This window comes from Budorcas taxicolor, chromosome 18 (genome assembly GCF_023091745.1).
Source record: "Budorcas taxicolor isolate Tak-1 chromosome 18, Takin1.1, whole genome shotgun sequence".
In the NCBI taxonomy this organism is placed as follows: domain Eukaryota; kingdom Metazoa; phylum Chordata; class Mammalia; order Artiodactyla; family Bovidae; genus Budorcas; species Budorcas taxicolor.
Window position 1 is genome coordinate 50,393,401 of NC_068927.1, and position 9,939 is coordinate 50,403,339.

General features: G+C 48.8%; 2 protein-coding genes across 2 annotated transcripts; one reads left to right on the forward strand and one right to left on the reverse strand.

Moving 5' to 3' along the window:
- Positions 1–441: 441 nt before the first annotated feature.
- On the reverse strand, positions 442–2,969 carry RPS16 (ribosomal protein S16). The gene is made up of 5 exons (XM_052655682.1): positions 2,815–2,969; positions 2,579–2,680; positions 911–1,007; positions 762–809; positions 442–650 (listed from the first exon to the last, which is right to left on the reverse strand). Exons 1-5 carry the CDS (start codon positions 2,860–2,862, stop codon positions 505–507), a joined length of 441 nt encoding a protein of 146 aa, XP_052511642.1. The 5' UTR covers positions 2,863–2,969; the 3' UTR covers positions 442–504.
- Positions 2,861–7,410, forward strand: LOC128063952 (uncharacterized). The gene is made up of 5 exons (XM_052656782.1): positions 2,861–3,112; positions 5,610–5,637; positions 5,837–5,994; positions 6,124–6,168; positions 7,156–7,410. Exons 1-5 carry the CDS (start codon positions 2,861–2,863, stop codon positions 7,408–7,410), a joined length of 738 nt encoding a protein of 245 aa, XP_052512742.1.
- Positions 7,411–9,939: the final 2,529 nt, after the last annotated feature.

Consider the following 9,939-nt stretch of genomic DNA (forward strand, 5'->3'; position numbering starts at 1 on the left):
AGGGATTACAGACTCCTACCCCACCTCAATCCTATCTACACTACAGGTTGGCATTAAAAAATTTCCTTTCCCAATACATGCATGGATGGCCCTTAGCTGCTGACTTAAAAGACCTCTCCTCACTTTGTATTAAAGATTACTGATCTTACACATTTCCCCTGCTCTTCTCTGACATGCCATTAAAACAGCAAAAGGACTGAAGGAGATAAAACCCACAAGGACACTCACACAACCAATGACCAGGAACCAAGCCCACCTGAGCTGTGTTCACACACTGGACTCGGAAGTTCAGAGAAACTGAGACCAGGCCTGGTCCCGCCCATCTCTCCTACCCACGTCCTAATCAGAGTGGTAGCTCCTAGAAAGGCTTCTGGAGGTGTTTCTTGCATTCCTTTTAGACAAAGTCCCACCACAGAAGACCACAGCATAGTTCCTAAAACCTTAAATTCCACAACATTTATTATAAAGGTGCTATAAAGAGAAACCCTGGTCTTCATGATGGGCTTATCGGTAGGATTTCTGGTAGCGGGCACGGGCACCAGGACCTCCAAACTTCTTGGACTCGCAGCGACGGGGATCGGCTACCAGCAGGGTCCGGTCGTACTGGATGAGGATGTCTTTGATCTCCTTCTTGGAAGCCTCATCCACATCTGGGGGTGAAAGGACGTGAGAAGATTTAGACGCCAGCAAGTGTCCTCCCACTCTTTGTAGCCCTTCACACGCCCCCACCCACCTACTGGGAAGGACCCACCCTCACTCACATTTCTGGTAATAGGCCACCAAGGCTTTGGAGATGGACTGGCGGATGGCTGTGAGGAAGACACAGATGAAAGGTACATCAGCTTTATGAACATCCAGGGATGGGACCCTGCCCTCAGACCCACCTATGTGCCCAGTGTCCGGGACTCACCATAAATCTGGGCTACGTGACCACCACCCTTCACTCGGACGCGGATGTCCACACCAGCAAATCGCTCCTTGCCCAGGAGCAGAACAGGTTCCAGTAGCTAGGGTAATAGGAGACGTTACAGGATTTTAGATCACAACCTGCCACTGAGCCACCTCACAGAACATTCCTCCACAGCTCTCTACAAGTAGCTCTTGCCACTGCTGGCCTCAAAGTATTAGTGGAAGACGGCTGGGCTGTTACTCAAAGCCCCCTATACACAGCCAGCAGAGCAGGGAGGTTTCTAAGAAAGAAAACTTTGTTGAAGTCAAATTGAATCCTGCCTGAGCGGGTCCTCCTCCTGCGTTGCTCTTTGGCCATCAGGTCACCTATTTTTTAAACATGATTCTTAGAATGTGGGCACCTTAGCCCAATAGTAAGGAAAACCTCTGCAGCCACTAAGCCTGCCCCAAATGGTGAAAAAACCCATTCCTGGGCTCTGTCAGGTGCTCTCCCCACCTGAGCTCTCTGCCCTCCCTTTGCACCGCACAAATTTCCAGAAAAATTACGATGCTATAACCCTACTTTGATTTACCTACTTTAGACCTCAGCTCACAAGTCCCCTCCACCCCTGCTCTAACCCTTCCACCCGAGTTTGAGTCCGAAACCTTCTCTGGGAACCTCTACCCCAGGTCTGACTGTCTGGGAGCAGTGTTTGGCATTGGGTCCACTCTGTGTCCCCCACTGGATTCGAAGCTCTAGGCGGGCAGGCCCTGGAACCATCCAGGTCACTGCTTTGTTGCCAACACTCAATACAGGATGTACACACAAAGCCTTTGAGTAAACTGTCAGTGACAATAAGCCACAATACTCATCTACCTGCTCTAAGAAGGTCTAACTAACCCTGCAATGTAAACAGTTCTTCACTTTCTCACACATCACACACACCAACAACCTCACAGGGAGAATCCAATTTACCCTCACAACAGCCTTCAAGGAACAACCTATCTCCATTTTACAGAGAAGGGAAGTTACTGCCCCAAATAACACAGCTAGAAGAGGCAGAAATCAAACTCAGACATCTTTCCAGTCTGAGCCAAAGAAACTGAGGCCTTCCAATAAAACTTTATTCAGGAAAAAAAAAAAAAAAGAAACTGAGGCTTAAAAGGGGAGGGGAGAGGAATTCCTTTCACAGACAAGCACTACAAACCGGACCTCTGTTCTTGTTCTTTTAATGCTTATTGAGTACCTACAATATTCAAAACCTTATTTTAGTCACAATGTTTTGAGGAACAAAACATTGATTCCTGTCCTCAAGAATGCGCAAACTACTGTAAAACATCCCCCATTAACTTACTGCAAGTCATCAGGCCCCATAAACTTTGGGAGCCCCCATGCCACCTCATCCCAAATGAGTGACTTCCCAAACAACCCAGTTAAGCACCTGCTTAATCTTCAACATCCACGTTTCCACTCTCAATTCAAGCTTTCATAATATCGCCTGAACCCCCAACACCAGCTGCATCGTCAAACATCCCATTTTTCTATTCCCTACTCAGCCTCTAAACGTCCCCTGTTGACACAAGACCTTTCAGTTTCCAAGATCGACGAACTCCAGGAACCCAATTATTTCAACATCTCCGTCTCCAGAGCCCTCCACTCAACCCAAACGCCCGTCTTCAATCCCAGCACCTTGTATTGCAGCGTGCGCGGTTCGATCATCTCCAGGGGTCGTCCGTTCACCTTGATGAGGCCGTTACCTCGTTTGCAATGCGCCACGGCCGTAGCCGTCTTCTGTGGAAAGCGAGGGGGAGAGAGCGGAGCCACGTGAGCTCTGGGCCTCGGCTCCAAGTAGACCCCAGATGCCTTCCCACAGGCCTCTCCGACACGGGCCTCCCCTCGTTCCTACCATCGGGCGCCCGTCTCACCTTGCGTCCGAAGACTTGCACCGACTGCAGAGGGCCCTTAGACGGCATGATTGCAGGCGTAGAGACGAGATCTTCACCGCGCGGCGCCCCAACCGGAAAAGGAAAGCGCGGGGCCACCCTGGCCGCTTTTCAGGGTCTGCGCAGGCGCGTTGTGCTCAGCGTTGCGACGGGAGAGAGCTTTACGGCTTGTGGGCGGGACTTTGGATTGGCGGCAGGAAGGTGGGCCGGGGAGCGGAGGGGGCGGGACCTGGGAGTGGAAGGGACTGGCCTGAGCGGGGTCGGGGGCCGGCCCGAAAAGGCGAGTTGTTCAGTCACTCAGTCGTGTCCGACTCTTTGGGACCCCGTGGACTGCAGCCCGCCAAGCTTCCAAGTCTTTCACTATCTCCCGGAGTTTGCTTAAACTCATGTTCGTTGAGGCGATGATCCATCCAACCATCTCATCCTCTGTCGCACCCTTCTCCTGCCTTCAGTCTTTCCCAGTATCAGGGTCTTCTCTAATGAGCCCGCTCTTCGCATCAGGTGGCCACAGAATTGGAGCTTCAGCTACAGCATGAGTCTTTCCAATGAATCTTCAGGCTTGATTTCCTTTAGGATTGACTGGTTTGATCTCCTTGCTGTTCCAGGGACTCTCAAGAGTCTTCTCCAGCACCACAATTCCAACGGATCAATTATTCAATGTTCAGCCTTCTTTATGGTTGAACTCTCACATCCCTACGTGACCAGTGGAAAAACTAGCTTTGACTATACGGACCTTCGTCGTCAAAGTGATGTCTCTGCTTTTTAATACGCTGTCTAGGCTTGTCACAGGTTTTCTTCCAAGGAGAGAGGAGGGTGAAGACAGGCCATAATTCACATCCTCAGTTCTCACTGGCCACTGCCAGCTCACATTTGCGTTTGGACTCTTCATTTATCTCTCTTCACTCCCATCCTCAATAGATTCTCATACATGCACACTCACCCCCTGCCCACCCCCATCCTTCCCAGGGGGAAAGCAACCACCAGGAGGTTGCTTCACAGTTGGCAGTCTTCCTATCTTCTAGAATTTCTCCTCAAGAATCCTGGTAGGATTCAGAATACCCCTCCTCCTAGAATCCATCTCCTTAAAGCATCCTCCCCAGAATCCTTTTCCTCTTAGATCCCCTTCCCCAGAACCTTTCACCAAAACTCCCTTCATTTTAGGAACTTACCTGGTGGTCCAGTGGCCAAGACTCTGAGCTCCCAATACAGGGGCCCAGTTTCTATCCCCGATCAAGGAACTAGATCCCACATGCCCCAATTAAGACCTGGTGCAGTTAAATAACTAAATAAACAAATATTAAAGGACTTTCTTCCTTTTAGAGTCTCCTTCCAAAATTCTCTCAGAGCCCTCATCTTAGACTCCCTCTTTGCCTAAATCTCCCTCCACTCAGGGTCCTCTTACCCCTCTTTTCCCCCAGAATCTTCCTTTCTTCAGAATCCACAATGCCTAGAATCCCCCTCCCTCAGAAGCTTTCTCTCCCCTAATCCACTTTTCCCAGAACTGCTGCCCCCTCCGAACCCATTTTCACAAAAGCTTCATCCTGGGACTTCCCTGGTGGCTAAGACTCCTTGCTCCCCACTCAGGGGGCCCAGGTTCCATCCCTTGTCTTGGAACTAGAACTCACATACTGCAACTCATGCACAAAGAAAATCAAAGATCTCCATGTAACTAAGACCTGGCACAGCCAAATAAATTATTTTAAAACAAAACAAAAACCAAAATCTATATCCGTCTCAGAGCCCTCTCTCAAAATCTACCTTTCCCAAAAATCCCCAGTCCTCCCACCCCCATCTGAGGAACCTCAGGATGGGGATGCTCCTTGCTCCCCACTGCTCAGGATGCTCCCTTCCAGCCAGGAGCTTCCTTTCAGGTGCGGGAGACAGTCGGCTGCCTCAGTTTCTCTGGGTCTGGGGTCCAAGGTTCAAAGGGGCGTGGTGGCTCACGGATGCCTGGAGGGCAGAAACAGAGTGACGATTGGTGGGCGGGTCTGGGCCAAAGGGAGGAACCGGCAGCTCAGAGTCCAGCTCCAAAAGAGTGACAGAGGGAGAGGGCAAGGGACCGGGGAGACAGGCAGCAAGGACCCAGAAGCTGACCTGGAGGGACCCACAGACCTGCAGACACACACCACCAGAGAGAGAGGTGCCCGTGGAAGAGAAGGCAAAGGCTGGACCAACGGAGGAGAGGAAAACGAAGAGAGACATTGGGTCAATCAGAGATGGAGCCAGAAGTCACAAGTGACAGAGGCAGAGGCCAATGCTCAGAGAAAGAAGTCAGCAGGTACAGGCAGGCGTGAAAATTCCAAGACACTTGTGGCAGAAATAGGAGAAAGGACAGCTGCTGCTGCTAAGTCGCTTCAGTCCTGTCCGACTCTGTGCGACCCCATAGACGGCAGCCCACCAGGCTCCCCTGTCCCTGGGATTCTCCAGGCAAGAACACTGGAGTGGGTTGCCATTTCCTTCTCCAATGCATGAAAGTGAAAAGTGAAAGTGCATTTGCTCAGTCGTGTCCGACTCTTAGCGACCCCACGGACTGCAGCCTACCAGGCTCTTCCACCCATGGGATTTTCCAGGCAAGAGTAGTGGAGTGGGGTGCCATTGCCTTCTCCAGAAAGGACAGCAAAGACTCCCAAATAAGCACCTGCAGGATTAAAGCTAACTGGTGTTTTCCAGTGGGAAGATAAACAGGCCACAGAATGCTCAGGCTGGACACACTCTGGACTGCCTCATGGGGCTGTTTGGGGGACAGGGGACGCTTCTAAACTCTCCGGTCTCTCCAGGATGATCCTAATAACCTTGCTGAGTCTGGTATCTTGATTGGGGGAAAGGAAGGGAAGAGAGTTCTCTGAACCACGACCTCCCTACTCTAGGCTCACCATCTCCCCCAGCCTCTGGGAGTACACTTCCAGGTATCTATGGATTGAGTAGAGATGGAAAGGCAGGGACGGGGCATTTCCTCTCCCCTGTTTTCCAGCTTGCTCCCTCTCTCTGTACCTCTTGTTTCCAGGAAACCAGGCTGGAACCAGAGAAAGTCTGGGGATGGGCAAGGTGTCCATGTGGCTTCTCTGGACTACCCTCCTGCTGGTGCTGCCCTTGGGAGGCCTAGGACCACCCCTCTGCCCGAGGGAGCCTTTCTACTTCCTCGTTGCCATCACGAAGATGCTGGTGAGGAGGGAGGGAAGAGCCAGCAGACAGGGGCAGGCTAGTTAAGGAGGGGGGTGGGTGGCATGTTTGTGCAAGGGTCAGTCTCTCCCTCTCCAAGATCTGATTTTCCTTCCTACCCCACAATTACAGGAAAACAAAAATAATGGCAGTCTCTACACCCCAGATAATCTATTGGTGAGTATCATGTTCCCTCCTTACTGAGGTTGGACGTTTATGGAGAATCCACCAGCTCAGGACACACTGGAGGCCAGGAGGCAGGCAGGCTGGTATTCTGGCTGTCCAATTCTTGATCCACCCCCAGTCTTGACAAATGTATTTTGTTCACAGCTGTCTGTAACACCTAGTACAGTGATTGGAATATAATAGCAACAAAGGATGCTAATGACTACAGCTATTATTTTAAATATATATATATTTATTTATTTATTTGTTTGGCTGCATTGGGTCCTAGTTGTGGCACCTGGAATCTTTCATCGTGGCACACGGGCTCAGTAGTTGCTTCTCCGCATGTGGGATCTTAGTTCTCAGACCAGGGATCAAACCCCCATCCTCTGCATAGGAAGGTGGGTACTTAACCACTGGACCGCCAGTGAGGCCCCAATAACAGCTATTCTCACATAGTTTCTTACTTGGTGCCTGGTACTGGTCTAAATGCTTTAAGTGTATTGGCCTTTTTTTGGAGGGGTGCAATCTTAGTTCCCTGACCAGAGATCGAACCCTGAGCCCCCAGCAGTGAAAGCGCCAGCGCGGAGTCCTAACCCCTGGACCACCAGGGAAGTCCTAAGCATATTAGCTTAATTACTCTTCACACTGACCCTACAAGGTAAACAGAGTTGTCACGTATGGATGTGAAGGCTGTACATTGCACAGGGGTCCCACACCTACAAGGACAGCATTCTCATTCTGGGTGTATTTGTCAGTTTCCAGCAGACGGCAGTAAAGTATCTTGTTCTAACAAAATCAGAACGTGGAAGTATTAAGGAAGGAACATCTTTTTGCACTTCTAGTAAAGGTAGGGATTATTCAGAACTCCATTTATCGCTGAGGAAACAGGCTTAGATTGGTGAAGGGGCTTGTTTCAGGCTACAAGTCAGAAACTGTGGGGGTGAGGACTTGGGATCAGCCCTTGCCCAGAGACACCAGATCACTCTGTCTCTACAGGTGTGTCCTGCTGAGACTCTCCGTTGCTTCCGGCTGGAGCTGACTGTGATTGGGTTTGAGGAGGGCCCGTCCGTGGGGATCGTTGTGTTCCGCCTACAGCGCCTACTGGATGCCCTGGGGTCCCGGCTGTGGGTGACTGGTCAGGGCCCTTGTCCACCCTGCGAAGGACACCCTCAGAGACCAGTCCCTCTTTTTCTGGCCAAACTCTTGGAGTTATTACAGGGGACTTGTGCTCAGGACCTGCCCTCAGCATAAACTTCAGAGGAAGTCTCCCTGGTACTCCCAAAGAGGCCAGATGGGGAGGGAGAGGAGACTTGATTTCCAGCCCTAGTTCCTAAACCCTAAGCCTTCTCCTTCTAGGCCAGAAGACCTTACCTGTAGCCCCAAGAGCCAGGGGAAGAGGTAAGAAGGAAGAAAATAAGGTGAGATGTGAAGCCTGAAATCTCTGACCTCCTGGGGAAGGAGGTTGGATAAATTACCCCACCTTACCCCATTGTTCTCCCTCTCTTTCAGATACTTCCTCCTCTCTCTGCTTCCAGGAAGGGACAATGCACACTTGTCCTCTAACCTCATCCCCATCCCTTGAGGAGAGGAAGTCTTGTGGCTCATATCCCTGGCTACAAATAATCACCACTTGGAGAACTTTTAAATACTGCTGATGGCTAGGTCCTAGTCTGGAGAACTTGACAACTGGTCTCTGGTGAATCCTGAACATCTGTATTTTAAAAGTCAACTTTGTTGAGGAATAATTTACATACAGTAAAAGGAGAAGGAAAGGCAGAGAGAAGGAAATGGCAGCCCACTCCAGTACTCTTGCCTGGAAAAATCCCATGGATGGAGGAGCCTGGTAGGCTACCATCCCTGGGGTCACAAAGAGTCAGACACGACTGAGTGAGTTCACTTTCATTTTCTTTCACTTTCAAAAGATACCCGTTTTTTTAAAAAAAACTATTTATTTCATTGTGCCGTGTCTTAGTTGTGGCATGTGGGATCTAGTTCCCTGACCAGGGATCGAACCCTTGCCCCTTGCATTTGGAGCATGGAGTCTCAGCCACTGGACCACCAGGGAAGCCCCAAAGGTACGCATTTTAAGTGTACATTTCAAAGGGTTCTGACAAATATATATATATATATATATATATATATATATATGTATATGTATTTATATGTATATATATATGTATTTATATGTATATATATTTATATATATGTGTGTACATATATATATATGTATATAGCCACATTTCAATGACCCCAAAGCAATTCTTTTATGCCTCTTCCCTATCAGTCTCCATCTCTAGTCCTAGAGACTGACTAATCTGATTTCTGTTTGTACAGATTGGTTTTACCTGCTCTAGAATCTCATATGAATGGAATAATGCTGTACACATCCTAGTATCTGGCTTCTTTCACTCAGTGAATGTTTTTGATATTCATTCATGTGCATTATCAGTGGATTGTTATCATTCCAGGGCATGTATGTGCTGCAACTTGTTTATTCCTTCTCCTCATGATAGACATTAGGTTGTTTCCTGCTTGGGGCTACTATGCATATCTCTTATCTTCTCAACTGTTCTCATGTGCTGCCAGATGGAGAGTTGAGAACCACTGATAGCCCAAGAAAGAGTTTTCCACAGGGAGAAAATGATGGTTCCCTTTCTTTCCTGGAGTAAATGTCTTCCTGCAGAAGTGTCAATAGGCATTTTTATGTGGAATCCCATTCTAAAGAACTGCTGTTTAAAGGAACCAAGCTTAGGAACTTCAATGGTGGTCCAGTGGCTAAGACTCAATGCTCCTAGTGCAGGGGGCCTGGGCTCCCTCCTTGGTCAGGGAACTAGATCCCACAAGCTTCAGCTAAGAGTTCACAGGCCAGGACTAAATATCCCACATGCTACAACAAAGATTAAGACCCCAAGTGCAGCAAGTAAGAACCCCATGGCCAAATAAATAAATAAATACATATTTAAAGAAGAAAAAACAAAAAAAGGAAGCAAACTTATAGAAAAAGAAACTTTTTTGTGTGTGCCACTGTCAGCCCATCAGTAACTCATTCCCCTGTAACTAACTAGGTATATATTAAATTTCTGTAAACTGAATCCAGATTTCTCATCGCTTACATGGGAATTTTAGCAATATGTTCTAAAAGCTCCCGATTTTTTTTCCCCCTGCATCAGGTTAATTTTTACCTCTCCCTGATGTCTGTTCTCTTTGCCGTCGCTCTGACAAATAATTCAGTTCAGTTCAGTCACTCAGTCGTATCCAACTCTTTGCAACCCCATGGACTTCAGCACACCAGGCCTCTCTGTCCATAACTAACTCCTGGAGTTTATTCCAACTCATGGTCCATTGAGTCGGTGATGCCATCCAACAATCTAATCCTCTGTCGTCCCCTTCTCCTCCCGCCTTCAATCTTTCCCAGCATCAGGGTCTTTTCAAATGAGTCAGTTCTTCGCATCAGGTGGCCCATCCAGTTACATACATAATTTTTCTGAGTTTAGGTTACCTCATCTGAGACATAGGGGTATCTACCTCCCAGGAATGTTTCAGAGACTGTGAGATAGAATCTGACTTATTTGCAAATTTGTTACTGTTCGGTAAATCCCTGCCTCCTCGCGGCTTAGCACACCGCGTTAGGCATCTGGACTAAATTACTTCTGGCTGATGCTGAGGCTGGAACTCCAATTCTTTGGCCACCTCATGCGAAGAGTTGACTCATTGGAAAAGACTCTGATGCTAGAAGGGATTGGGGGCAGGAGGAGAAGGGGACGACAGAGGATGAGATGG

What these genes read in the sequence shown, in the direction of transcription:
- RPS16 (XM_052655682.1), bottom strand. Translation starts at nt 2,862, where the DNA reads ATGCCGTCTAAGGGCCCTCTGCAGTCGGTGCAAGTCTTCGGACGCAAG. An exon ending in TGCAAGTCTTCGGACGCAAG is followed by an intron (nt 2,681 to 2,814) that starts GTGAGACGGGCG and finishes CGCTTTCCACAG; the next exon opens with AAGACGGCTACGGCCGTGGC. An exon ending in TCACGTAGCCCAGATTTATG is followed by an intron (nt 810 to 910) that starts GTGAGTCCCGGA and finishes TCTTCCTCACAG; the next exon opens with CCATCCGCCAGTCCATCTCC.
- LOC128063952 (XM_052656782.1), top strand. Translation starts at nt 2,861, where the DNA reads ATGATTGCAGGCGTAGAGACGAGATCTTCACCGCGCGGCGCCCCAACC. An exon ending in TCGGGGGCCGGCCCGAAAAG is followed by an intron (nt 3,113 to 5,609) that starts GCGAGTTGTTCA and finishes CGGTCTCTCCAG; the next exon opens with GATGATCCTAATAACCTTGC. An exon ending in TTGCCATCACGAAGATGCTG is followed by an intron (nt 5,995 to 6,123) that starts GTGAGGAGGGAG and finishes CCACAATTACAG; the next exon opens with GAAAACAAAAATAATGGCAG.